The sequence below is a fragment of the Notamacropus eugenii genome, chromosome 5 (assembly GCF_028372415.1).
Source record: "Notamacropus eugenii isolate mMacEug1 chromosome 5, mMacEug1.pri_v2, whole genome shotgun sequence".
Taxonomy (NCBI): Eukaryota; Metazoa; Chordata; class Mammalia; order Diprotodontia; family Macropodidae; genus Notamacropus; species Notamacropus eugenii.
Window position 1 is genome coordinate 67,235,904 of NC_092876.1, and position 27,476 is coordinate 67,263,379.

Consider the following 27,476-nt stretch of genomic DNA (forward strand, 5'->3'; position numbering starts at 1 on the left):
ACCTGAGACATGAAGTTCTCCCACAATGCCTTATTTTTGATACCTTCAATGGGAATTCATTACTTCTCAAGGCATCTCATTCTTTACCTTCCACCACGCTCTCACCCCCTTCTTGACTACTGTAATTATTTATACTGAGCCAAAACTTTCCTCCCTGTAACTTCACACTGATTGATCATAGTTTGTCATTTAAAGGTCTACTGGAACAAATCTCATTCCTCTTTTACGTTACCTTTCAAATGTTAGAAGACAGTAATCATGACTTCATCAATCTCCCAGGCCAAAGAATACGTAGAATAATTAGTAATTAGAGACCTTAGGGACCTTAAAGATCGCCTAGTTCAGGCCATTCTTTTTATATATGTGGAAACAGATCAAAAGATTAAGTGAAATAAATATCCAAGAGACTTGCTAGGGTCAGGGGAAATAGACTCAATGTGAGGAAAAGCTCAGAATCATAACCATAGGCTTTGGTGCATCGACAATGGGCAAACAAAATTAAAAACACAGTGTGCTTCAGTGTTGCTGGAGTGAAACCCGAGAGTTACTAAGAATAACTTCACATTTCCATGTGAAGCCAGGTTTGGGGTGTGTGAACCAGGACAGTCACAGGCTCAGGCACCAATGCCCCCTTGCTGCCCTGGACATTGAAGGAGACGACTTCATTTGTTTTCTAGGGTAGTTGTTTTATGTTCACACTCACCTAGGAGTGGCAGAAGTCACTGGGGGGACAATGTGGCATTTATTTGTGCTGTGGATTTAGAGGAAATTTCTTTTCGATGGAGTTATAGCTTGTGGTTGCTGATCTATGAGAGGAACTAATTCTTTTCTCCTTTTGGGATCCTTCGATAAGTATTTTTTTAATAACCTTAATCTCTTGACTAGGAAGATGCCATCTGTGGGGGTACAGGGAGTAGAATGTAACTTCAGAGGAAGGCCTGGAGATGCTGCCTTTTGTGGCTTTACCTTGGCAAGTAACAGTTGAGCTCCTGGAACTCATGCCAGCCTTCTAAGTTGATGTCCCTTTCTCTGCAGCAGCTGAACTTGGGAAGGAAGGCTTGATGCTTTTTTCCTGGCTTATAGAAGGCTCTTCTTTCTCCAGAGTTTTGCAGCTCGAGTGGCAGCCCATCCTTCCAGCCCATCAAAAGCCAAGTAACCATTCCTACAGCCCATGTGATACCATCTACTTTGGGGACCTCTCCAATAAAGCCAGCTTCCACCCATTCAGGGCTCCTTTCCTCCAAATTGCCTGTGTCAGGATTGTCTGAAAACGTGGGACTGCCACGGAATGGAGACCTCAGCACCATGAAAAGGTCTCCGGGACTGCCGAGGGATCTCATGTACCTCTGTGGAACTCCTGGGGAGAATGAAATTGAACAGTCCTGGTTTCCTGCTTTGGGCCACGAAAGGGAAGAGGAGATGAGGAAGTTTGATACTCCCAACATAGAGCCAACTCTCAACCAGTCAGTTCTGATGGAGACACTGTATTCAGATCCCTACTACCGACTCCACCTGCAAAATCCATCAACTGAGACAGGCAAGGAGTTATACAAGGTGCTGCCGGAGATTAGGAAGGCCCCAGGTGCTGGGGCTGGGTGTGAACGAAATGGGACCCAAGCCATTGTTGGTGGGCTGCTTCAGGCAGCATCTGGCTTCCCGAAGCCTCTGCAGTCACAGGGGTGGCTGCAAGACCCTGACACTTGGCATTCCCAGGAACAGTCTTGTGAACTCAGCACATGCCGGCAGCAGCTGGAGTCAATTCGGTTACAGATGGAACAAATGAAGGTAGACAGCCCTTTTCTTGTTACTATAATATGATCTGTGCTTTGTAGTGAAAACATTGGATTTTGAGGCAAGAGGCAAGGTTTAAAAGTCCCGGCTGTGATGCCTGCGAGCTAGGTGGGGGGAGTCACTTAACATTCTGTAAGCCTGTAGTCTCACCTGTGAGACAGGGGAAATCTTAGTTGTACTACTGATGGTAGAGTAGAAAGAACACTGGATTTGGAGCTATAAGAACAGAGTTGGGATTCTGCTTCTGCCACTTACTAGCTGTGTGACCTTAGGTTGCTTTTCCTTTCTAGGCTTTAGTTTCTTTATTTCTTAAATGAGGGAGTTGGACTAGTGGACTTCTTAGGTCCCTTCCATCTCTAAAGCCTTCGATCCTACACCTACCACATAGGGCATTGCAAGAAAAAGGCTTTGTAAATCTTAAAGCACTTTAGAAATGTGCGTCCCTGGAGGTACAGAGCTGTTAGTCATTTTTGAGCACTGGCTTATTAAAGATCTTTATGGCCCACCTCCTTAAATTATTTAGGTTTTGCCTTGAGTACTTATAGTAGACCTAGAATAGTCAGAAAAAGGAAAGAAAGATTACTTATCCTGGAGATGGAAAAGTTGGACAAAGGAAACTTTGAGACAGGAAAAAGACCAAAAGCCTTCAGCTGTAAGAGGAACTATATCAGAGAAATCCAAATGTTGCTGGATGATGTCAGTATATGTGTGTACCATTTTGTTTCCAAGTTCTTTTAACTATCTGATTTGATTCTTCCAACATTCTTGTGAGGAAAGACAGGAGTTGTTAGTCTCATTTTATAACTAAAGAAACCAACACTTGAACTTAGCCAAGGTCACACAGTTAATGAGGATTGAAACCCAATTTCAAACCCATTTCTTTCAGACTTCAGACCCATGGTGTTTTTCCAGTTCTCTCCTTCCTCGGTTGAAGTGGGTAGGTGCCATAGGAAGAGGAATTCTTAGCTCCTAGATGATAAGAACTATCTCAGCTGTGTGATTTATCTCTGTTAGCAGATAAAGCCTTACTGACCTTTCCTTAGAACTTAGAGCCTTGCTTGGGGGCAGGGGTGTATATAGCTTACAGGCAGGGCCTCCCTCATGAGTTTCTTCCTATCCTGAAAGAGAGCTAAAATTAGCCAGTAAACCCAGGATTCTCTGAGATCCAGTCAAAACAGAGTTCAGCTGAAGATCATGCTGCCCAGTGACCAGGTGCCTGTCACAGCTCTTCTGTCATTTCAGTTCAGCAAGCTTGATAAGGACTTCTGCTGTCTTCATGCACTGTTTAGGGATTGGAGACCAGGAGATACAAAAAGGCACAGATCCTGCCATTAGGGAGTTTAGAGCAGTGTGTGGGGTAAAGGCATGAAAATAGGCCTGATCCCAGGCCAAGCTAGTGGAGTACAAAGCATAGACCTAAACTATATGTGCTGAGAAATCAGAGAAAGAAGTCATTGTTCATCTGGGGAAATGGAAAGGTTTTATGGAGGAGGTGGGCAGCAAGGAGCCCCTTCTGGTCATGGGGGACCGAATGGTAGTGGGAGCAGAGCCTCACAGAGACACAATGGATGGTGTTTGACTGGAATGTTACTTAGACGTAAGAGGAAGGACACTGATAGCCTGGAGCCTGTCCTCAGGTAGGTGACCAGGATGAGGAAGTCACTGGAGTCTTCCGTGTGAGTATTGAAAGGACATAAGACTGGTTAGCTCCCCAAGAAAAGACTTAAGTGAGACATGGTAACTTTCTTCATAAGATGGGTCTTTAATAAATGTTTATTGATTAATAGATCGGTTTTAGTGTTTGAAGGGCTACAGTGGAAAAAGAAGAATTGGACTTTTTCTTTTTGGCACCAGAAAGCAGAACTAGAAGAGTGAGTAGAAGTTGCAGACAGGCAGACTTTGGCTTATTATACAGAAAAAAAAAACTTCCTTTAATTTTTTTTTTTGAGGTGGTCAGAGGGAAGTGACTTGCCCAGGGTCACACAGCTATTAAGTGTCTAAAGCTAGATTTGAATTCAGGTCATCCTGATTTCAGAACTGGTGTGCTATCCACTGTGCCACCTAGCTGCCCTCTTCCTATAAATTAATGTTCAAATATGGAATTGGGTGGCCTTGTTAGTTGGGGAACCCCCACCTAAGTAGAGATCTTCAAGCAGAAGCTTAAATGAATACTTTTCTTGGATATCATAGAAGTAATTACTCTCGAAGTAGGGTTTGGGCTGAAGGAGACTTCCAGCCATGAGAAATGTCTGGAAAGGGAGAGGGGAGTCAGATTGTGGAATGCTGGGGTATAAGTTTATACTTCATTTTGGATGGGTAGAAGAGGCACTGAAGGACTGAAGTTGGGACATTAAGCCATTCCTGTGATCTGCTCATCTTTCAGCTCCAGAACGGAGCCACCTGCCACCACCCCGCAGCTTACACTCCGTCTCTGCCAGCCCTGGAGCCAGCCCAGTGGGTGAACATCCTGAGCAGTAATGAGAACCTCCTCAAGGAGAAGGATCTCCTTATCAACAAGTAAGGTGGGGGGTGAGGTCGGGGGTGGGGCGCCCATTTGCTTCTGAGACACTCTCAGAGCTTAGTAGCAGAGCCTGTTCTAGAGGGTGCCTCACTTTACCTGGGGGGGGGTGTCGTCTTTTTGAGGGCTGATGGAAAGTGCTTCATGTAGACAGGCTAACTAATGCATCCTTAGTTCTTTGTTGCTTCCCCCAGAAATCTTTTTCCTTCTTCCCTCCTCCCCCTGTCATCAGCCAGACCTTGAGATTCTCATCGTAGTTAAATAGGCCTGATTGTTCCTATCTGCCTGGTGAAAGGGAGGGAAGGATCTGATTTCAGGCAGGCTGTCACTCAAGAAGGTGGCTTTGATGTGTGCCCGTGCTTGACTTTGCAGGCAGAGGCAGCATATCTCTCAATTGGAACAGAAAGTCCGTGAGACTGAGTTTCAGGTCCACAGTGCCCTGTTGGGCCGCCCTGCACACTATGGGGATGTCTGCATGCTGAGGCTGCAGGTGAGTCGTGTTCAGCCGATGCTCAAGGAACTGTAGTAGGTGCTCCTTCGTGTGCATGTGCCTATGTGTCTGTGCATGTGGTGGGAGCTGGAGTGGGAGTGGGGAAACTTGAGGGGGAAGTTGTTACAAAGGGAAAATATAAACAGCTCACATTGTGGTGAGGCAGTGTGGTGTAGTGGAAAGAGCACTGGATTTCAAGTCAGGATAGGCCAGGAGCTCAAATCCTGTCTCCAGCCCCTGCCATGCTAAATACAGGCAAATAGCTTCAGCTCTTATCCCAGTCTTCTCATCTGTGAACCTCACACAAGGTCCTTGGGAGGATCCAGTCAGACAGTAAATACACATCACTGTGCAAACTTTTGAGTGCTATAAATATATCAAATATTATTATTATAGGAAAGAAACTGTCAGTCTTTACCATAATATGAAGTAAAATTTGAAAGTGCAATAGAAGAAAATACAAGGCACTGTGGCAGCTTCCAGGAGGGAGTGGTCACTCTTGGGTGGGGTACCAGACATGAATTCAGGAACTGGGCCTTGAAGGGTGAGTAGAAATTACTAGAGGGCATTCTGGGTAAAAGAAATTGAGCAAAAGCACAGGGACACAGAGGTTAGAAAGCATTTTTAGGTCTTAACGAAGAGATCAGAGTTCAGCTCAGTTTTTATTAAATACTGCCATGTACTCAGCACTAAGAGGGGTGAAAAAGTATTAGGCATTGTCTTAGTGTTTGGTGTTGTAAAAGTATTAAACATTGTAACAGATATTGCTGTGGGCCAGAGGATAGTTTGGGGCCTTCAGGAGTGAGGAGGCAAGGAAGGCATTTAGAATAGTGTGAAGGTCCCCTGGAACTGGGAGAAGGAATTTTTGAAACTGAGTCTGACTGACCTTCTTCCTCCAACTTCTTTTTGTTTTACAGATGAGGGGGAGGAAAGGGAATGAGCATTTAAATAGCTCCTACTGTGTACCAGACTCTGTGCTGTGCACCTTGACTAATATCTCATTTTGAGGTAAAGAAACTGCTTGCCTGAGGGAGGTGACTTCCCTGAAATTGTGGAGGTCGAAGCAGCAGAGCTAGGGTACTGAGGCAGCAGAACATTGGGCTTGGTGTCAGCAAGAGCTGGGTTCCAGTTCCACTTGAGACGCTAGGCACTTGGCTTCCCTCTGAAGTGAGGAAGTTGGGCACCTTGGCCTCTAAAGACCCTTCTGGCTCCATATCTGTTCCATTAATCCAGTCTTCTTCCCACTCTGCCAGATTCCCTATAATTGGAGCCAGTGGCAGAGGTCAGGCAAGCAAGCAGGCTTGGCTTCACTTCTGTTGATTGTTTTTTAATCTACAAAACAAACTGGTTAGAAGAGGGAAGAGGCAAATGCTGTGCTGAGGCAAGAGGTGTGGGGAACTGAGGAAGGGAAATGGCCTCCCTGTATCAGGGCCAAGGCCCTTTGGATTCTTTGTTCCCTATCAGCCAGGCTTGGACTCTCTGCTGAGTCCAGGACATTTTCTGGTCATTCATCCACATTGACTTGGAAACCCAGTATTGTTTGACCTTGGGTAAGTCACTTCATTTCCTTAGACCTCAGTTTCTTCACCTCTGAAATGAAGAAAGTTGAAGTAGATGATCCCTAAAAGTGCTTTCCTATCTCTAAATTCTATTTTCCTGTGAAGGCATTCTTCAACAATTGTATTATCTGAGTGTAGTGTAGTGTAGTGTAGTGTAGTGTTGTGTGTGTGTGTGTGTGTGTGTGTGTGTGTGTGTGTGTGTGTGTTTGTCTGTCTTTCGGTGTCTGTGTGTGTGTGTACATGGACATGCACACATACAACCAGGAACTGAGACACCTGTCACACATAGGACATCTCTCTGTCAGGAGCTGCAACGAGAGAACACTTTCCTCCGAGCACAGTTTGCACAGAAGACAGAGGCTCTCAGTAAAGAAAGGTCAGAGCTTGAAAAGAAACTCTCTGCCTCAGAAGTGGATGCACAGCTTATCCGGGAGTCCCTCAGGGTGGCGTTGCAGAAACATTCAGAAGAAGGGAAGAAACAGGAAGAAAGGGTGAGTGATAGTGGGGCTTCCTTCTGATTGGGACGGGATCTGGAGTTGTCTAGAGACAAGGTGGAGCTCTCCTTGCCAAGGCCGGTGCCCATGCCAGGAGCAAAAGTGAGCCAGAGCCATTTGGACCCCTCCCGGGTAGGGGGAGGAGGGGTTTCCTGTTCTTCAGCCTGGTCACCTACCCCAAGGTAAACAGAGGAGTAACCTCGGGCATTCCCCACTATTCACTCCCCCATTCTCTCAAACCTCTTGCCAGCTGGTGGAGGAGAGAAGCAGTCATACCATTCTTCATCATTTCCAGGGGTGTGAACACACCTGGGGTTCCAATTGCTTGGTTATCTTCCTCCCATGGACTAAAAAGAGAGAAAAGTTTACTTTTGCAACTACTACAAGCTTAGAATTGTTGTCAGTGTGCTTCTGATTGCCCTGAAAGATAACTAGAGACCATGGAAACTGGCTCATTTCCTTTGGCTGTTTTCTCCTTTCCTTATCCATACTTCCTAAAGTGTCTATTCTTAAGAGAAAATTCTCAGAGGCAGCCGAGAACAGTAGAAAGAACATGGGGCCAGCGTGAGGCAGGAGGCTGCGGCCCAGATCCTGGCACTTTGTGGCATGGCATTTCCCCTTTTCTGCCTTTCAGTTTACTCCTGGAAAAAGGGGTTTCTTACCTCATAGGCTCGTTGGGCCCAGAGTACTTTGTAAATCATGAACCATTAGACAAACAGGAGTTGTTCCCTAACAGCTTTTTGGCTGTAAGTAGTGATAGTTTCACCTGAGAGAGTGCCCTTGGCTCATTTTATGAGTCATTCTTTGGTCACATCTTCCTCTGCAGTCTATTAAGTGCTTCCTCTGAGATCACTGGCTCTGTTTCTTTTTCACTGGCTTTTTTTGCTTCCCTCTTGGTTCTGTCTACTGAAAATACAAATAACTTTATTTCTATAGTACTTTTTGCTTAACAGTGCTTTTTTCATGGCAAGTGTTTTAAGGTGGGCAGTGTAAATATTACCTTCATTTTACAAATGAGGAAACTGAGGAAGATGAGAGAAGTAAAATAATCTTTCCAAAGTCACAGATATGTCAAGGCCAGGTCTTAAACTGAGATCTCTTTCTACTACATTATTCTTTTTTTACCTAGAATTTTTAGATTGCAGTTGCCTTTTCCAATGATCTGTTTATTGTGCAACTGATGGGTTTTAGGGGGGAAGTGTATTAACAGTCCATCCAGGTGAACCAGACAGAATGAGTGCCTTTGGGCAGGAAATACATCTGCTTTTTAGGCCACCTAAGGATTGTTGATCTTCTCTTTCCTTGTTTGAAAAGTGCTGACATTCTAAATCTGTAACTTGTGTCCCAATCTTGAATGATCTATTAGTCTTTCTCATGTTTCCTATCCTTATTGAAGTACAATGTCATCCTGAGTCCCAAAGGAAAGGCTGCTGCTTACAAGTTTATCTCCCAGTTGTAATTGGCAAAGGGAAAAAATTGTTTGTTTGAAGAAAGAAAGTTGACATTCAGGGTCTGATGGAAGCAGACTATGTGCCAACTGAGATAGACAAGTGACTTCCTTTCACACAGGTCAAGGGACGGGACAAACACATTAACAATCTGAAAAAGAAATGTCAGAAGGAGTCAGAGCAAAATCGGGAGAAACAGCAGCGCATTGAGACCCTGGAGCGCTATCTGGCTGACCTGCCCACACGGGAGGATCATCAGAAGCAGAGCCAGAAGGTAGGAATAGTATCTAACCTCTTGGGGGGAAATAGAGTCATTCAGGAGGTTTATAGGCTCTGGAGTGGGAAAGGACCTGATAAATCTAATCTGATTCCTTCATTTTACAGAGCAGGAAACTGAGGTCTAGAGAGGTCAGGTGACTTGAAGAAAGTCATACCAGTAGTAGCAGAGCTAGAATACAAACCTAGGTCTTCTGACTCCTAGTCCGGTGTTCTTTTCCCCTTACCATGCTACCTCTCTAGCCTCTGTGTTTCCTAAAAGGAAAATTCCAAATACACCATGTTCGAAGTTATGGACTATTGAGTGCCAGTTGAATTGAAACCATCTTTAAATCCCTGGGGGAGAAGCACTCCTGACTTGTTGAATCTGAGCCTGGCCTTCTGTCTCTAGCTCCGGGAATTAGAGTTAAAGAACTCAGACCTTCAGGAGCAAGTGACGGACCTGGAGAGAAAGCTGGGAGAGGCCCGGGCAGGCTGCATGGAGCGGGAATCCCAACTCGAGAGCCTAAAACAGAGAGAGCAGGAACTCCTCTCTGTTGTACAGAGGTAAAGAGCCCCACCTAAGACTGCTGTCAACTCCCACAGTATGCTTTAGGAACAAAATAACAAGGCATCTCAGCACCTAAGGGACAGATGACTGGGGAGGTGGCACCTGGTTCCCTAGTTAATAACAAATTAGTGAACACTCTGATTGTCCCTGCCTAGTTGTGGGAAAATGGACATCTAAATTCCATTACCAGCCCTAGTGCCCTTGTTTATCTCAGTGGGAAGTACAGCACCTGAGTGAGCTGGGAGGAGAGAGTTGCCGGGGGGAGTGAACCAAATCTCCTTGGCCCTACTTACTCCAAAAATAGAGAGCTGTCAGGGCAGGAGGCTTGCACATGGATGGAGTAACCTGTTGAGGCACTTTGTCTTTCAGTTTGCAAGATAAACAATGTTCGAAGAAAGCTGGTGGTGGGAGCCTGGTTCAACAAGTGGAAAGCCCCAAAGTGGAGACTGAATCTTTGCAGAAAGAGTGTGATTGCCTCAGGAAGGTGACTGATAGCGTGTGCCCTGATCTAGTCGTGGGAGGAAGAGCTATTGGGAAGGCTAGTGACTCAGGCCACCTTACACCTGGCTACCAGAACCGCTGATTTCCTCATTTTACAACTCTTCTGTCTAATGCTTTGTGTTTTCAAAATGTGATTCAGGGAGGGAACTGCTTTCTTTTGTGATTTTTAAGATGTGTCTTATGGTAACACTTCACTATGGCAGAGATCACTCACTTGATATCTTTAGTTATAAACTTTTAGGGGACCAGGAAGGACAAAAAATACTTTGGCTAGCCAAAGTGGATATTCCAAGGTCCTGGCACTAAAGCTCGTTCCCAGTTCTCATAGATTAATCCAAGGGTGAGGCCTTTAGCCTCAAGGCCACATGTGGCCCTCTAGGTCCTCAAGTGCAGCCCTTTGACTGAATCCAAACTTCACAGAACAAATCCCCTTAATAAAAGGATTTGTTCAGTAAAACTTGGACTTACTCAAAAGGTCACACCCACGGGTCTAGAAGGCTGCATGTGGCCTCAAGGTCCCATGTTCCCCATTCTTCTATTAGAACTTATTTACATTTATTGTACGCTCAATTCTAATATGCTAACTTAGCTGGCTTAATAGCCTTTTGCAGACTAGAAGTGACAGATTGAAGAGCAGGAGGTGCCACTGAAGATTGCCATACTTTTAATAGCAATAAATGACCAGTGGCAATCTAACTGCTAAATTGCTACTAATCAATATTTTTGACTGTATGTTGTCAGCTATAATCATTTGTGAGTTATAATTGAGGTATCTTTAGCTATTAGCCATCTTTGCTTCTTAGAAATAATGTACTCGATTTTCACAAGTATATGTGAATTAATATGTTGTATGTTTCCTAACAAGATTACCTTACCTGATATTTTTGCGTGATGAAAATTTTTATCAAACTCTAGGACTTGTCTTAAGGGAACATGTGATATAGTGACAATCCTTCACAATAGAACTAGAAATAATACTTGAATTAGATTGTTAAATATTTCTGTTTATGGCTGTCACCATTATACAAACGGATGGACAATAATCTGGACCTTCAAGCATGTAAGGAAAGGATATTGGCTTGGATGATCTGTGGGAAATTGCAGCTTAAAACCTACAGCTTAAATTGCTTGCTGCAAAAGCCCATCTCTTTTAACTTCGTTCTGCCTGTGACTACAAATCGGGATTTCAGAAGAATTCAAGTTCTAGCTAAGAGAGTACTTAAAGATGCACAGTGGATAAAAAGTAAAGGACATCATGAAAGGAGGGAGGGAAGAGGGAGAGTCAAGCTCGATTTTACATGGCTGTAAGCTAAAGTGCTGGAGAAGGGATGAGTGTGAAGGAAGGTGTGCTCTGCTCCTTGGCATCAAGCGGACAGTGCACCTACCTCAGCAGCCTTTGAGAGTATCCCAAGGTGACCTCTGAGCTCCTTCCAGATGCTGGCATTCTTTAACTCTCTTGCTGCCCAGTATAAGAATTAGTTCTGTTTAGGTCAGCTTGAGTTTAAGGGTACTGTTGGGATAACCAGGCGCGGAGGTCACTAGCCAGCATTTGGTTACATGGACTAAAATTCAAGAGTGAAGTTAAGACTCAATATATAGATTTGGGATCCATCTGAGTATGCATGATCATTGAGATTCCTGAAAGGAAGAGAATAGAGAGAAAAGGAGAGGTAACCTGAGACAGTCTGGGGGAACCCCCCAGGTAAGTGCCAGGAGACAGATGTTCCAGCAAAGGCACAGGCAGACAGGGCAGAGCAGAATAAGGAGAGAGCAGGGCCATGCTTCATGATTTTGGATGGAGTGGACAAAGACTACTCAGAGTAGCTGCCATTTACATGGAGCTTTAAAGTTTATGGAGCCACTTCGCCCCCAACCAAATCAGGGAAGACACTGACCTCGTTTTTACAAAACATGTTTGGAGCAGTGGTGGGACTTGAACCTTGGGTCTCCTGAATTCAGACCCATTGCTCTGTCCATCTCACCACGCTGTCTTTCAGTTATAAAGAGCAAATTCAAGAATTCAAAGGACATGGTCTAAAGTTACTTAGTAGAGAGTTACTTAACTTGAGAAAGATTTCTACCTAAAAGATTTAAAAGTTTTACTACCCTGAAGAGTAAGCAAACTTTGGTTAACTCAAGTGACTTACCTCATTCAATTCAGTAAAGGTCCATGGAAGTGTCTACTATGTGCTAAGCCTTATAAGGAGGTAGGAGAGTAAATGAGGCCCTATTTCCATAATGCTATCTAAATGGCATGACTACAGAGACATCCTTGCCTCTTCCTTCCCCCTTACTCTAGATCCAGTTGGTTGCCATGGTTCGTCAGTTTTGCCTTTATCTTCCTTCACATAGCTGCTACCCTGGTTCTCATCCTTATCATCTTTTGCCTGACCCGTTTCAGTAACTCCCTACTTGATTCCTCTCTCTTCCAGTCTTCCTCCAATCCATTCTCCACATAGCTGCCAAATTACTATTCCTAAACATAGATCTGAGCTCCAAAATCTTCCATTGCCTTGAGGGTAAAACACGAACATTCAATCTAACTGCCACCTATCTTTTACCGTTTTTCTCCAACTACTTCCAGTCACACATATTCCATTGTAGTCAAACTAGACTACCAGCTGTTACCCAAACTGGATGGTTCTCCTATCTCCATGCTCCTTCACCCTGAACTACCCTTCTTTGCCTCTTAGAATACCTAACCTCCCTCTAGGCTGAACTTAGGTGCCTCCTATGGGAAACTTTTCCTAGTTTTGTCTCCAGGTACCTAGTTGTTAGCATTCTCTCTCCCTCCTGGCTTTGTCTTGACTGATATGTGTAATACTTTCACCAACCCCTTTAACAGGAATTTTTTTTTTAAATTTTTTATCCTCAATGCCTTGCCTATAGTGGGCACTTAGTAAATATGTATTGAAAAATATCAAATCATTTGGTGTGTGTGTGTGTGTGTGTGTGTGTGTGTGTGTGTGTGTGTGTGTGTGTGTGTGTGTGTGTGTGTGTGTGTGTGAGGGGTGGGGGGACACCATCTAATCTGACACCTTCTTTTTTACAAAAAGAGCTGGAGTCTGAGGTAAACACCTAGTAAAGACCACAACCAGCACGTGAACCCCAAAGTCCTTTCAGGCCAGTGCTCTTTCTACTCCACTCTAACAAGAGTCATTTCTCCAGGATTATTGGCAGTCTTACATTCTTAACACATTGTCTGATTCGATCCCTTTCCTATCAGCATTCATGTGTAATGACCAAGATCAGTGGTTTAGACCAGGAATCAGCACTCTACAAGCCACAAGGCAGAATCCTGCCCGCCACTTGTTTTTGTATGGCTTGCAAGTTTTAAGTATCATAAAACTTGATTTTAAAATATAAAACCATTCTTAGCTTAAGGCTGTCCAAAAACAGGCAGCCATTGCCACCAAGCCCTGGCTTAGCCGGTTCCTGAGACACAAAATAATGAGTCACTCTATGTTGTTTACTTTCCTCACAATGATCCTGTTGTACAGAAGGCAAATAGTATCCCTGTTTTATAGATGAGGAAATTGAACCATAGGTTAAGGAATTTGCCCACAGACTTTTCCCTGATTTGCCCACGAAATAGCTACCCCGCCTGAGCTAAGCCAACAGAATCAATAACCAGGCATTTCTGGAGCATCTACTATGTGCCAAGAACTGTGCTAGCTACTAGGGGTCCAAGTACAAAGGAGGAAACAACCCCCACTCTCAGAGAATTTCCTGTCAGAATCCCCAACCTAGATCCTAGCTCTACCTTAGTCAACCAAAACATCTACCATGGTGGGGCTGGTGAGTACATGGCTGATGTTTGATATGGCAAATTCATCTGTGGGGAAAATAAGCCCTGGCTTTTTCTTTTCGTTGCCTTTTAGATTGTGGATAAGCAGCAGAAGAAAATAGACCAGTTGTGTTCACAAGTGAAGGTAAGCAGCACTTGGACCTTACAAGGTGCCAAATCATCACATGTCCATAGTTTGACTTCAGTTCATATATATCAGGTACGTTCCGGAAGTTATGTGTAAAGCAGGTCTTTGTATGTTTTTCAGAGGTATGTTCCTGTAGAAAAAAATCCTGCCCTCCACTCGCCACATAGTAGAATCGCAGTTCATGATCCTAGCATCTTCTTTAAGGGCCTGCTCTGTCACTCTAAGAGCCCTTCGTTGTTGTGTGGTCTGGGCTGTTTATATTTAGCTTTTTAGAGGTGACCAGTAGGGAAATTAGTCAGGTAACAGGCTGTCATTTCTGAACATTTTAAAGCATAAAAATTCTATAATGTACCCGTTTTGTTGGGAAATCTTACCACCTCTTTGGGACTTAAAACTATAAAATTCTATTCTTGTTTTGAATAGTTAGCATAGTCTTTAACCATATGATGCCTTTTCTGACAGACCTCAGGGGGATGTAAGTAAGACCTGATTTATGTTGTATTGATCCAAGTATGTATCCTGTGCTTCCTACCCACCTAATCTCCCCATCCTCCTCAGAACTGGCTTGCATATAATCCTGGTGTGACCTTTGGTGCTATTTTTAATGTAGCACAATGATTAGCACATATTAGGTGCTTTAATTAATGCTTCCTGATTGAGTATAAACATGCATGTTCTCCCTTTCAAAGAGAACTCATTTTAAGGGATGTGGCTGATTTGGGAGAGTAGCCTGTGTTTGAGCAAATCTGGATATTTAATCCTCATTATCATCCTCCAGTGGACTGTTGAGGCATGAGAGTGACCCTTGAGTTTTTTTAAAGCAGTATCACCCAAACACAGACTATGTCATATCCTATACAGCTGGAAAGACATGGAGCATGAGCATGGTGAAGACTTTGTCTGCCCAAAGACCAGCCTTGCTGAATTCAGAGAGTTAGTTGGTTAGCAGATGGTTACTTTTGGAGACCACGGTATCTGATAAAAGTATCTATGTTGGCGTGGAAAAGTTATGACCTGCATTGATAAAGAAAAGGACCACATAGATTCTCAAAGTTGTGAAATAGAACATTTGATGATAAGCAGCCTGTCTATTAACGTTAGACTCCATCATGGCAAAGGGGTTGATCCGAGAGTGATTAGGAGTCCTTTAAGTTATATCATCTCAACTATAGAACAAAGAAAAAATTGCTGCACACCCTTTCCAAACAAAATCCGCATTCCTTCTCTGAGCATTGGGGTCAACAGGTACCAACCCACCTTTCCAGCCTTTTCTCCCATTAATTACTCCTCATGCATACTGAACTCTGGTCAGAATGACTAACGGATCATTGAAACCCAAGATAAGCAGAAAGACGTAAGAGAACAGACCCAGGCGAACTATATCCTAGGGCAGATGTGATGCTGCAGATCTGCAGAAAAAAGTGGCAGATGTGATGCTGAGTCAAGGCCAGTGACCTTTGAAAGTGTGTGGGGAACAAGAGCAGAGGGTCTCAAACCTGGAGAATGTCAACTGTCCTCATTTAAAGGGGAGGAAGGGGTATGGAGTTTCTAAGCTGTAGGCCAGGCAATTTGACTTGGGCTTCGGGTGCACTTCCAGAATGTGTCATTAAAGAGATGTGTGGTGAACATCTAGAAAAGAAACTTGTGATCACAGTGTCAGTATCACTTTATCATGTCTGACTACATGTTCTCCTTTTTTGACAGCATTGTTAGACTAGAAGGGGTTCTCCTGAAGAGTATCTTGGAGATCTCTCCTTGGCTCTGAGCTGTTTAGTGTTTTTATCAGTGTCTTGGATAAAGACATAGATTCAGTTGCTTTGTGAATTTGTAGCAGACGCTGAACTGGAAGGGCTAGCTGACAGATGGGTCAGGGTCTGTCTACAGATATATTAGCAGTGCCTTGGAAGTTGGCCTGAATCAGATAAGGTGGAGTTCAATAGTGTTCAATGTAAAGTCTTCCACTTGGGTTCAGAAAAACCTATTTTGTGAGTAGGAGATGACAGGAAGCTTTCATCTGGAAAAAGATCTCTGGGTTTTAGTGGGTTGTGGGCTGAGTATGAGCCAAGAGGGTGTTATGGCAGCCAGAAAAGCTAATTCAATCTAAGGTTGTTAAGAGAAGCCTGGGGTCCAGGACTAGGGAGGTGATAGTCCCACTGGACTCTGCCCTTGTCAGACTCTCCACAGCTGGGTCTCGTTTGGGTTACTACAGGTTGGACTAGTTGGCATCTAATGCCCCCTCCAACTCTAGAATTCAGTGGCTGCTTGTCTTTCCCTGTACCTCACCTTGGCTGACTTGGTTTCAGGCCTTTGTCCACATTTACCATACAGAGAATGTCTTTCTCTTCTTCCTCCTTGCTGTCCCTTGGCCTTTTGAAAGCTAACCTGCCCTTCGGTACTTGGGTCCAGGTTTCCCTGAAGCCTTGTTTAATCCTCCCACTCTGTTACTTGGCTTTCGTTGCCACTTGGATAGGCTGGGAGAAAAATTGGTTGAAGTCAATATTGGTTTCGGGTTGCTGGCTTGTAATCCTTTGCTCTCTCTACTCCCTTTGGTGTCTCCTAGAACCTGGAGGCAGAGGTGGCTCAAGAAGAAGGAACTGGTCAAGCTCTGAAGGAGGAGGCCAGAAGGAGAGAAAATGCCTTGGAGCAACTGCGCTTGGCAGTAAAGGAGGTGAGAACAGGGTAAGAGTCTGGGGCCTTTTAGTTTCATAGTATGAATGGGGCTGTTGAGGCCAGGAAGTCTTTGGTGGAGACCAGTTGGGACTCTTTTCTGCAGAACCTTCCTATTTCCTGAGAATCCTAGCTGGCTGCTAGATTTTTGTTTAAGCAAGCCCCTCCCCACTGTTTGATGTTGAGGCTTGTGGAGATGAGGTCAGGAACAGGACTTGGAACAGGAACTTTTGGACTTGTCAACTTTTTCATCAAAAACGTTTCATGTTTTGAAATACACACAGACACCCTCAACCCTGGATTGAATCTCCCTAGAATGTTTTCTGGTTATAGAGCCTCTCTTCTTGCTTTCTGCAGTGAGGCGGACAGGTAGCAGAATGTGAAGAGTTCTCTAGTTGGGCTCAGCCCCAGGTTAGGGCTAAAGTGGGTGAGAACTTGGGGGGAGAAAATCTGTTCAGCATCTTTTCAGAGAACGTCAGAGAGAAAGTTTAATGGGGTGAGGCTACCATCCTTCATAGGTCTAGTGTTCGACAAGAAATAGATTCAGCTACAACGAGGGATGGGTTCAGCTGTGGTTGAGATGGGGGAATTTCAAAGGCTTTGTGCAGTTAATTGGCATGCTAGTTAATTCAAGATGGCAGAATTCAAGTATCAGAAAACTGGAAGGGACTCTGAAGTTCTAATCACAGATTCTTTCCAATTCAAAAGATCCTGTAGTTTTCTCAATAGCTTCTGTGTCGTTTAGTTGTGTCTGACTCTTGTTACTTCCTATCAGATTTTCTTGACAAAGCTACTGAAGTGGTTTGCCATTTCCTTCTCCAGTGGATTAGGTAAACAGAAGTTAAGTGACTTGCCCAGGGTCACACAGCTAGTGAGTGTCTGAGGCCTAATTTGACCTTAAGTCTTCCTTACTCCAGGCCCAGTGCTCTATCCGCTGAGCCATATAGCTGCCTAAATACATCTACAAATGGGAAGACTGAAGCCCTAAAGTTAGGTGACTAACTGAAGGTCACACAGCAAATGGCAAAGCTGGGGCATGAAGCCAGTCTCCAGGGTACTTTCCCAGTTGGTGATCTAGGCTTTTGCTCCTTCTTTCATCACTTTCCTCACAAAGAGATGGGGCCCAGCCAGCCTGGCCCAGAGCCACTCTTGTTAGGGTGGAGGGGAAAGATTGAAACCAGTATCTCCAGCGGAGGTTTTATTCTCCTCAGATTTCACTTGTATGTGTTCAGGCTTCTCTAATGGCCTGGCTAACAGTGTTGGCTGAGGCACTGGCTGCAGATGTATTTCCGAGGGGTGGAGAATAACGTCTCTGGTTCCTGAATAGGAACCTGCAGGCTGGTGACTCAGGTCCCCTGTGGGAAGTAGCTACTGTGGCAGGCCAAGGATTCAGAGAAACACTCCCTTACCAGGCGGGTGGGAGGATGGAGTCAGACCCTGCTATCTGGGGGCCCAGCCCAGGGCCTGGCTGCTTGCTGCTGACTCAGAGCCTTATGTCTACCCGCCTCCAGCCTAGATTTAATCATGGCTCACCCGTGTGCTCAGCTTTCAGTGCAGAACCAGGACCTGATTGAGAAGAACCTGACCCTCCAGGAGCACCTTCGCCAGGCCCAGCCAGTTTCTTCACCCTCTGCAGACACAGCCCAGCTGGCCCATGAGCTGCACCAAGAGCTGGGCAGCTGCCTGCATGATCTGCAGGCCGTATGCAGCATTGTGACCCAGAGAGCCCAAGGCCGAGACCCCAACCTATCTCTTCTCCTGGGCATCCATTGTAAGTGTTAGGGCCAGGGTGGGTGTTGGGGCCTTGACTAGGAAGTGATCCTCATTACGCAACACAGAGCTAGAAGGAAGCTGCCAGTCAGGCCTTTCAGCCCAGGCATGGTCAGATCCAGCTACAGCCATGACCATCCTCTTGGTTTCCAAGGCTCTTCTCTCCCAGCAGTCCTGGGAGGTGCATCATATAGGTATCATCTTTTACACACAAGATGCTTCAGACCCAGAGATGCAGAGGAACTTATCCAGGGTCACCCAGCAAGAGCCACACTTAGGTCTCAATCACAGGCCTTTGGCCTCCTTGAGGAACTTACAGGCTTATCTTTTTAAGTCCCATAGCACCATTTAGAACCATAATAGGTTCTAAATAAATGTTGATTTGTCTGATCCAAGGTAGACCCAGGCCCAGGTAGGAGATAAGCTACCCGTTGAAGTGCCTTGTTACAAGACTGTGGGTTTCTTCACAGCATGCTTCTCTCAATAGATCTACTGAATGAACTTTTCCTCCCAAATCTTTTCCTTGCCAGCTGTGCCCCACCCCTCAACTGAGCTAGATTTGCAGAAGCCAGATGTAATCATCAAGAAGTTGGAAGAAGTCAGGCAATTGCATCGTGACATCGAAGAAATTCGTACCACCATGTCTGACAGATATGCCCAGGACATGGGAGACAACTGCATCACGCAGTGAGAACCTAGGAAATAGGAGGAACCAGCTGGAGGAGAGTCCAGGCTAGTGACTGCCTCTTGATTGCTGTGGAATAGTGAATAACTTAGCCCCCCTGCCAAGGATATGCTGTGTCCTTCAGGAACATGTTTATTGGCACTTGCCAGTCCTGATTTGTGCCCCTGGGTGGTAATGGGGGAAAGTGAATTAATCATTAACTGGTTTTCCCCAGGCACAACCTGCTATCCAGGGGAAGCCTGGCCTGTTGCCTCACTGCCCCATCCTTGCAGACAGGAACCAGGATCATCCTTCCACTGTTTTACCTACTGCATTAACAACAAGGACTCTCCATGGCTCCCCCACCCCACCTTAAATACCACATGCCCAGGGTTGTGGTGCCCAGATGCAGAACTCCATATTTTTCCCTCAGAACTAAGATGAGATGATCTCTGTGGGGTCCAGGAACATCTCACATGCCTCAGGGTCTTTCCATTTATCCAGGTCCCCATAGCACTGCAAAGGGGAAGTGGATTACTTGTCACTCTTGTGCCTTAATTCTCCCTCTCATCTGCCACCACTAAGTTGTCCCCTAGGAACCTCCCAGGTCATATTTTCAACCTGGTATTGTGGGTGTTCCAGCTACAAAGCAGACAGATAACCTGCTCGCTTTCTTTGTCCTGGTTTCTAGTCCCTGTAAGCAGTAGGGGACTGGATGCTGATGCTGTTACTGGGAGGAATGGTGCAGCAGGTCTTCACCATCCTTCAGCAGGACATCTGCTCCTCTAGTGCTTAGGCTTGGTGAGAGCTGCTTGGAGCCAGCAGGGCAGAGACTTCTCTTTTCGAAGGAAGGCTGTGTGCCCTGTTGGGTTAGGAAGGTCCGAGTATGTTGGCTCCCCTGGAAGACCCTCAGCACTAATACCCACACAGGCTTCTAGATCTTAACTGCTAACGTTTTGACTTGTTAGTTCCAGGTGCAGGTTGGATTTGAGTTGTTCGCAGGGCTGGTTAGGTTGGTTTTTTTCTCCTTTTCATCTTTCCAGTGTGGAGAGTGATGCTCGTTTGTGCTTGGCTCCGTGTGGGAGCCCGTGTGATTGGGCTGAGGCAGCCTTGGTGCAAACCCCGCTGCCCAGCCCTGACCCTGGGCTCGAGGCCAGGGGGCAGATGAGCAGCCCCCCCTTCCCCAGCAGTTTGATTTCTAGAAGGGTTGGGGAGGCGGGGAGCGCAGAGCAGAGCTCAGGGCCATTCTATTCTCCCCCAAAGTTTATAAAGTATTTATATGGATCTTTGTTATATTGACTGATTTGTATTATTTTGATTACAAAATAAAAGGACTGAACCGGCCGCCCAGGTTTTATTCTCCCTCTTCCTCCTCTGGACTTCCCCCTCCCCCAGGGGAACTCCGGAGGGTCCCCGGGACACCTGGGCAGAGACAGGCCCGGGGCGGCTCCCACCAGCGTCCAGCCCTTCCCTCTGGGGACCTTCGCAGTAGGGAGTCAGGGAGGGGTCCGGCAGCCGCCGCAGCCCTGCCTCCAGCCCCTGGGGGGCAGACCCGGCCCCAGGTAGGGCGCGGGGAGCCCCGCAGTCTCGGGCCACTTGCTGCCCGGGGCTCCGGGCCGAGCGAGCGACCCCGCCCCCGCCGCGGAGGCTGAAGGGGTGGCCCCGCCCCCGGCCGCCCTCCGGGCCCGCCCATTGGTCCCGAGCTCCAATGACTCACGGGGCGGGGCAGGAAGGAAACCCCTCCCGAGCGCCCTGCGGCCGCCGCCTCCTCCGCCTCGTCCTGCTCCCGCTGCTGCCGCCGCTGCTGCTCCGTCCGTCCGTCCGTCCGTCCGTCCGTGGGCTCGGCCCGGCCCGCGCAGCCCCGCAGCGACCCCGCCCGCGCGCTCCGCCCGGCCCGGCCCCAGCATGAGCGGCCTCCGGGTTTACAGCACTTCGGTCACCGGGTCCCGGGAGGTGAGTGGGGAAAGAAAGAGGGGGCGGAGCGGGGCCGCTGGTCGCGGGGAGCCCCCCCGCCTTCCCTGCGGGGCTGACCCCAGCCCCGCCCTCGTTCCCCTCCCCTCCGACACCCCCTCCCAGCAGCGCCCGCCCCCCCAGGGCACCCGTGCCCACACGGGCGGCCCGGGCCCCCGGCTCGCTGCCCCCCATCCCTCCCCTCTTGGCTCCCCTAGATCAAGTCCCAGCAGAGCGAGGTGACCCGCATCCTGGATGGGAAGCGGATCCAGTACGAACTGGTGGACATCTCCCAGGACAACGCCCTGCGGGAGGAGATGAGGACCCTGGCCGGGGACCCCAAGGCCATCCCGCCCCAGATATGCAACGGCAACCAGTACTGTGGGGTAAGGGCCCGCAGGCCGGGCTGTGGGGGCGTGGAGGCAGGCAGGACCCCCGACAGCCCGGCGCTCAGGCCGCCCTTTCTTCCCCAGGACTACGAGCTCTTCGTGGAGGCGGTGGAACAGGACACCCTGCAGGAGTTCCTGAAGCTGGACTGACCCCCAGCCCCACCGACTGCCCGACACTCCCTCTCCCAGCCATGAAAGATCCTGGGACCAGTTTCTAAACCTGTACTGTATATCCAGGTTCCAATTCCAGACCCCCAGACAGCTAGTCCTAGACCCATCCATCTCCCCCTCCCTGACTCTGTGCCCCGTGCCCCCCGAGCCTGGAGCCTCGGCCATTCCATTCCACATTCCACACCCATCAGTCTTAGAACTCCCCCCACTCCTCAGTCTGCAGGGGGTCTCCAGGGAGGGATCCTCCCTCCTGCTGCTGCCCCTCCCAGAGGTGGCCACTTGGTGACAGGCTGACGGGGCCCAGTGCCCCATGGGTGACCTGTCTGGGGTCCTCTCTTCCTGAGGAGCGATTAAACTTCCAGTTGGCTTGGAGACGGTTTGTGATTGGTCCTTTGGGGTGGCCAGGGGAAAGGTCGGTTAGGGCCACTGGGCCCTGCCTTGCTGTTCTTTTCATCCCTCCTTTGGCTCCTTCAGGACTGCCCCGTGTCAGGCATCATATGTTTCTGGTGGGCTTGCACACTCCATTCTGTGCATGGTATGGACCTGCCTTTCAGTTTCGGTGCATAGGGGCATGTGTCTGGGGGACTCTCCCCGACTATCTGGGCAATGGACGCTGTAGTGCTGGAGGTGTCAGCTGGGGTAGAGGTCTATTAGTATCATAAAAGGCTGAGGCCCCCCCCCCAGGCAGGCCGAGTCTGCATCCTCTGCTGGGCTGGACCACACCTTCCAGGCCCTACTTCTCCTTTTCTAGCCAAGATCTGATCTGATCTCTTGGGCCTAGGACAAGTGAATCCTTCCTAGTAGTTAGACAAAGGCCTGGCCCCACCCTCACCCAGCTGTGGGCCCTTTGCTCTCCTCCCCTCCCCCCAACCCAGCTGCAGTCTTAACCTCACTGTAGGAAGCTAGCTTTAGGTAGGTGGGGGCCTGGTTTGGAGCAAAGAGAATGCACAGATCAAGCTTTTTCTGAGTCCCCAAAGTGGATGGGGAGATGGGATTTTATTAGAGACTGGGAGCTGGGTGTGGAGTCCTGGGGGGCCGAAGAAGCAGGATGGCATTGGGCACCAGTCCACAGGCCTGCAGTGTCTTTGAATCATCTTTGTACACGGTGGGTGGGAAGACGGTGAAGATTTCAAATGTGGCTGGGTCCCTGTTCCTGAGGGGAGAGGGATCACTTCAGGGACTAGTGGGGCATCATGGACAGCACTGTCCATTCTCTGAGCAAGACTCCAGATGAATGGGGAGAGAGGGGTCCAAGTAGTATTTCCTTCTTTTTGGGGAGACCCTTTAGGGAGATGAGGGGACATTTGGCCTAGGAGCAAAAAGCCCCCTTCTCAGGTTGTGGTTCTGCCATTAACTCTTAATCTCAGCCTGGCCTTCCCCATCTGTAAGGGGATCAATCACCAAGGTCACTCCCAGCTCTGGACCGTTCCTAAGAGCCTGAGGAGGGAGGGTGGTTGGGAGCCAGGCAGGGTCATGTGCAGCTGGGGTGTGTGAGTGGGGCAGCCTTGCTGCAGAACTGGGAGCAAAGTGATGGGGATGGGAGACACCAACCTGGCCTGGGCAAGGTACCGTCTGACGTCCCCGATGGTGTCCACAGGTGACATGGGAAGTACGAACGTTTGCTCCCCATTCTCAGACTTGATCCGTAGAGTGGTGGTGGGAATCTCTGAGGACGACTGCCTCAGCCTGGGGGCCCCAGCCCCGTCAGCTGGGGACCCCAGCCCCTCATCCTGGGCCCAGGGCTGCAGGTGCTTTGGACTGGTCCCAGTGGCCTCCCCCCCCGCCCCAAGCCCACCTTGGGGATCCTCTAAGGGTCATTCAGCACCACCCCCCCCATCACCAGCCTGCCCTGCCCCCATTTCCCCCTCCCAGGATTCTCACCTCTCAGTCTCCACCAAGATCTCCTGGGGCCCTGAGCAGCCCTTTGAGGCAAGGAAGCAAAACCTTGGCCCTGAGGCTAGAGGCCTCTCTCCCCACCCTTATTCTGCTCTCTTGGGGTGGGGAATGCTGGCAGGAGACAGCCCCTGTTCTTATGGGAAGGAGCCATATTCTTTATCCACAGGGAGCCCCAAATCTGATGGGGAAATAGGACACATCCCCCAAGATAGAAAACATAAAAGGGACATGGTGCTTCCTGCTGGGAGGTGCAAAGTAAATATTAGTGAGAGTATGAATCAGAGAACCATAACAGAGGGGACAGGACTGGCACTAGCCAGAGAGGCAGGGTGCCCCACGGGTCACCTCAACAGAGTTCTCTAGTCTCCAGAGGTCAGAGAAACTGGTCTAGGGAGTGTCCATCTGTGCCCATCAGGGCCCCCAAGGGATCCAAAGGGAGATCTCCCCTCCAACTGTCACAACAGCTCCTACCCTGGGAGTTGCTGGACTGGGTAATAATCCTGTTCCCCGCATTGGACAAGTGATCAAGCAGGTTCACCCTAGTCTGATGGGGTGTGTCCCAGGTTCCCTTGCTGGGGGGGCTCACCTCTAGCGTTTCCCGGATAGGTTCTCGGACTTCAATCACCTCCCCATTGCGGATCACAAATTTAGGAAGCTTTTTCAGAAACTGCTCTTTGGTGATTGTGGAATTTTGGGAGAAGGAGTTCCCCACAAAAGGAAGGGGGTTTTCGATCACTGTCAGAGGGATGGAGGTTAGACATGGCATCTGTCCTGGACCCTCTACAGTTCAGCATTTTCATCATTGATTTAGATGAAGGTGTAGATCTAGACCAAATGCTTATCAAATTTACAGGAAGGGAGAGCTAGAGGTGGATGAACATCACTGGTATCCCGTGATTGGCTGAATCAAATGAACAAGGCCTGTTCTTAAAATCGGCTGCATACCGAATGAGGCAGGGTGGCTTGGAAAAGTAGCAAACAGGTCACATGGGCAAGATGGGGGTTGGGGGGAAGTGTGGACCAGCCAATGTGGCAACATTGGTAGAGGCAGAGCATCCATCCCAAGGGAGGGGTCCCAAGCAGAACACATGGAGACACTTGACCATTCTGGGCATATTCTGGAAAGGAGGGGAAAGGGACAGAACACTAGTGCCATGGAAAGGCCAGTTTACATAACCGGAGATGTTTGGTCTAGAGAAGGCTGAGGACAACATGATGGCTAACTTCAATATCAAGAGCCCTGTCATGTGGGTTCCACCTAACAATAAGGTGCTCTAGACTAGAATAGAATGAGCAGGCTGCCTCTGGAGGCATGTCAGGGCCACTAGTCTGCTGGGGATGCCTGTCCTAATTGGTTTGGCCTCCATGCCTTCCAAGATCCCCAAAGCACCTTCCAGCAGGGTAGAGAGCTCCCCCCAACCACCTGACTTCTCCCCTCCCAGCCAGAGGCTCACCTGGCTGGTCATTCAGTTTTTTGGTCTCCTTAGAATTCGTCCTTCCTATCACATAGCCAGTACCTGAGAAGACCTTAGGAAGCTGCTTCTCCTGGTAGACCACATTGCGCAGGTCTGTCACCTGGGGGAGGAAAGGAGGATGTAGGGAAGGACTGAGTGTCTGCACAGACTCCAATAATCTCCCTTGGCAGGTGGAGATGTGGGTGGTGGCTCTCTTCCTCCCCATGGGCCCCAGAGCAGCCAAACCCTGAGATGACTTGGGTCTTCCATCCTTCCCCCACCCCCTTTCCAGCAAGTCTAAACAGGAAAGAGATGGCAAACAATAGTGATAGCACAAAGTAACATCCAGCAGCTCTGGGAGCAAGTGTTCTCTGTACTCATTTTGGAGATAATGAAACTGAGCACTAGAACATTACTAACTCAGAGGTAGGCACTTCATGTACTGTCATTCCCATTTTACAGATGAAGAAAATGGAAGTTCACAGTCTCTGAGCTAGTGAACAGAGGGCCTGGGATTTGAACCCAAGGTGACTGAGGCTAAGTTGGCCACTTTTCCCCCCATACTGTAGTGCCTCTCTAGAACAACAAAAGGCAGTGCTGAACCATCCCTGGGAGACAGTGCCAGCCTGAGCAGGGATGAGGCCTAGAGCTTCTGACCCCAGCCCAACACCCTTTCCATTCTGCCATGAGGGCTGCCTTACCTCCAAGGTCCTTCCAGCACAGCTGTCCCCTTCCTGCTGTGGCCCAGGCCTGAGGTGGGCCCAGCTCTGTCCCCCTCTGCCCTTTCTCTGGCTCAGAAGTGGAGAGCAGAATCATGAGCAGTGATTTGGGGCCCATCATTCCACCGCTAGCTCTCAGTACTTCCTAACATGGAGATGATCATCCCGACACAATGAGATGATGAAGGGAAAGCTCACTGGGTACAGCCAAGTGGGAGGCCTGCTATTTCTCTGCCTTTGTTCAGTCATGTCCAACTCTTCATGACCCCATGGACTATAAATGCTGCCTGTGGGGTTATTTTGGCAAAGATACTGAAGTGGTTTGTGTTTCCTTTGCTATTAGATTAAGGCAAACAGGTTGTGACTTATCCAGGGTTACACAGCTAGTAAGTGTCTAAAGCTGGATTTGAACTCGGGTCTTCCTGACGCCAGGCCTAGTGCTTTATCTGCTAAGCCACCTAGCCACCTCTTGTTATTTCTTTGCTATAGGATATTCTCTATGTCCTTGACTAAATTGTAATCTCCATGAGGACAAGAGCTGTGAGAAATTTTATCTAAATTCTCTATCTCCCCGGTACCCAAATATAGGACTCTGCACGTATCTCATGGCTTGCCCAATAAATGCCATGCTCGTGCTGTTTTAAGAATGAAATGGCCTTGTCTCCTTATTCCTTGCCTCACTGTGTCAGCTGCCTGTTCTAGGAGGTCTTCCCTGATACCCAACCCCTTTCACATCCCCCCAGCTCTGGGCCTAGCCCTCTTCTCTGAATCCATCTTGTGCAATGTCTTCTCCTCCACAAGAGTGGGAGCTCTCTAAGAGCATCTTTCCCATCTCTCTGTCCTTGGCCAGTGCTGAGCAAGGACAGGTGCTTAATCAAGGTTCGCTGAAAGGGATGGTTAGCAGCTGCTTGAGTTCTGTTGGGCTCTGGAAATCTTCCTAACCCAGAGTGAGAAGGGATGTCAGAGGTCGTGTCAAGTCACATAAAGGAAAGGAGCCCAGAGAGGAGTGGCCTGTCCTTTTGGGGTCCCGCAGACTGGACTCAACCCCAGGTCCTCTTAGTTCCATTCCAGGGCTCCTTCCCTTCCACCTGCTGTCTTCAGATTTGTGAATTTCACTAATTGACAAGGTGGTTCCCAAAGAGACTTAAGTTCCGTGAGGGCAGGAGTGTCTCTGTACCTAGCTCAGGACTAGAGTCTTAAAGACAAAGAAGCCTCGCTGCTGTGGCCATCCCTCTGTGTGACCAGCAGAGGGCTCTTGCTGCCTGTTCAGTTGAGGCCCCAGGAAGGCGGCTCAGCCCCGCCCCCTGCCCTCAGGCTCTTCCCCATTAGGAAGTTTGGTGTCCTTAGCCTGGACAAGGCCTCAGTCCTCCAGCAGACCCAACCCTGCCACCTTCCCAGCCAGCTTGCTCACCCCCTCCTTTCCCTCCCATCCCCTTCCTCTAACTCCCATTTCAGGTTGAAAAACCTTTCCTTGGTTTTTTGTGTGCTGGATGCATGTTGTCTTCATCCTAAAGACAGTAGTTTTCCTGGAGCATGAGCTGAGTTCCCCAAGGACAAAGATTGTCTACTGAGCCTATGGTCCTCTAGGTCCTTGAGGGTGGCCCTTTGATCAGATCTGTTCTATGGTGTTTGGAATCAATCAAAGGGCTGCACTCAAGGACCTAGAGGGTCATAAGTGGCCTCAAGGATGCAGGTTCCCCACCCCTGGTACACCTTCAGATGAGGGCTCCCTGAAGTCAGGGCCTGCCTTCTCCTCTCAGGAGGTTCTAGTGGTTGAACCAAGATCTAGAATGAAGATGAGGGATGAGCAGGCTCCTTACCTGGAAAGGAACTCCACTGGGGTAAACTTTCTTCAGCTCTGAAGGGAAGAAGCCATCGAGGATGTCCTGGATGCATTGCTGCAGGGGAGATGGGCAGAAGGCTGGGTGAAGAAGTGGCCTCTACGGCCTCAGATAAGGCCAATTTCCTCCCACCTCCACCCCATAATCTTGGCTCTGCCTCAGCTTCCTCTCCAGGTCACTCCCACATGTAAGAACATTTCTGCCTTAAGTTTTGGGGTCTATAAGAGGCACTTTGATGCCCAGACCCTGAGCCTTGACTGCCTTGGCATGCAGTAGGTGGTCACTGTCAGCAGGGCAGCAAAAGGAGTCACCCACAGGACAGAGGCAGGGAAAAGGCACATCTGATAGCCATGGAAAGGTACATCACACCATCTCCACCCCCATCAACCTTCA

General features: G+C 48.3%; 3 protein-coding genes across 25 annotated transcripts in view; 2 read left to right on the forward strand and 1 right to left on the reverse strand.

The window, feature by feature from the left end:
• Nucleotides 1-20,007, forward strand: part of CEP85 (centrosomal protein 85) — a 39,297-nt gene extending 19,290 nt beyond the window's left edge. For 4 of the 10 annotated variants that reach the window (XM_072609433.1, XM_072609431.1, XM_072609435.1 and 1 more), the window contains 11 exons: nucleotides 1,103-1,785; nucleotides 4,175-4,308; nucleotides 4,682-4,799; nucleotides 6,664-6,849; nucleotides 8,422-8,574; nucleotides 8,968-9,122; nucleotides 9,496-9,610; nucleotides 13,509-13,559; nucleotides 16,123-16,230; nucleotides 17,775-18,000; nucleotides 18,530-20,007. In XM_072609433.1, the coding sequence (XP_072465534.1) occupies nucleotides 1,103-1,785; nucleotides 4,175-4,308; nucleotides 4,682-4,799; nucleotides 6,664-6,849; nucleotides 8,422-8,574; nucleotides 8,968-9,122; nucleotides 9,496-9,610; nucleotides 13,509-13,559; nucleotides 16,123-16,230; nucleotides 17,775-18,000; nucleotides 18,530-18,690 (2,090 nt within the window). In that variant the 3' untranslated portion in view covers nucleotides 18,691-20,007. Of the gene's footprint in view, nucleotides 1-885; nucleotides 1,786-4,174; nucleotides 4,309-4,681; nucleotides 4,800-6,663; nucleotides 6,850-8,421; nucleotides 8,575-8,967; nucleotides 9,123-9,495; nucleotides 9,611-13,319; nucleotides 13,426-13,508; nucleotides 13,560-16,122; nucleotides 16,242-17,774; nucleotides 18,001-18,529 lie in introns of those variants that run through there. The other 6 variants (XM_072609436.1, XM_072609437.1, XR_011967113.1 and 3 more) reach the window with 5 other exon arrangements.
• A 365-nt stretch (nucleotides 20,008-20,372) lies between these two features.
• SH3BGRL3 (SH3 domain binding glutamate rich protein like 3) lies at nucleotides 20,373-21,545 on the forward strand. 2 transcript variants are annotated; one of them, XM_072609454.1, is made up of 3 exons: nucleotides 20,373-20,616; nucleotides 20,832-20,999; nucleotides 21,087-21,545. In XM_072609454.1, exons 1-3 carry the CDS (start codon nucleotides 20,569-20,571, stop codon nucleotides 21,150-21,152), a joined length of 282 nt encoding a protein of 93 aa, XP_072465555.1. In that variant the 5' UTR covers nucleotides 20,373-20,568; the 3' UTR covers nucleotides 21,153-21,545. The 2 variants fall into 2 exon arrangements, with proteins under 2 accessions (XP_072465555.1, XP_072465556.1); XM_072609455.1 differs by having other exon boundaries at nucleotides 20,400-20,616; nucleotides 20,832-21,545.
• A 586-nt stretch (nucleotides 21,546-22,131) lies between these two features.
• The window catches only part of UBXN11 (UBX domain protein 11), a 33,320-nt gene continuing 27,975 nt past the window's right edge, over nucleotides 22,132-27,476 (reverse strand). For 9 of the 13 annotated variants that reach the window (XM_072609448.1, XM_072609451.1, XM_072609444.1 and 6 more), the window contains 7 exons: nucleotides 27,063-27,140; nucleotides 25,225-25,311; nucleotides 24,524-24,644; nucleotides 23,656-23,804; nucleotides 23,055-23,095; nucleotides 22,725-22,859; nucleotides 22,132-22,326 (listed from right to left, as the gene is read on the reverse strand). In XM_072609448.1, the coding sequence (XP_072465549.1) occupies nucleotides 22,173-22,326; nucleotides 22,725-22,859; nucleotides 23,055-23,095; nucleotides 23,656-23,804; nucleotides 24,524-24,644; nucleotides 25,225-25,311; nucleotides 27,063-27,140 (765 nt within the window). In that variant the 3' untranslated portion in view covers nucleotides 22,132-22,172. Of the gene's footprint in view, nucleotides 22,327-22,724; nucleotides 22,860-23,054; nucleotides 23,096-23,655; nucleotides 23,805-24,014; nucleotides 24,188-24,523; nucleotides 24,645-25,224; nucleotides 25,312-27,062; nucleotides 27,141-27,476 lie in introns of all 13 variants that reach the window. The other 4 variants (XM_072609453.1, XM_072609447.1, XM_072609446.1 and 1 more) reach the window with 2 other exon arrangements.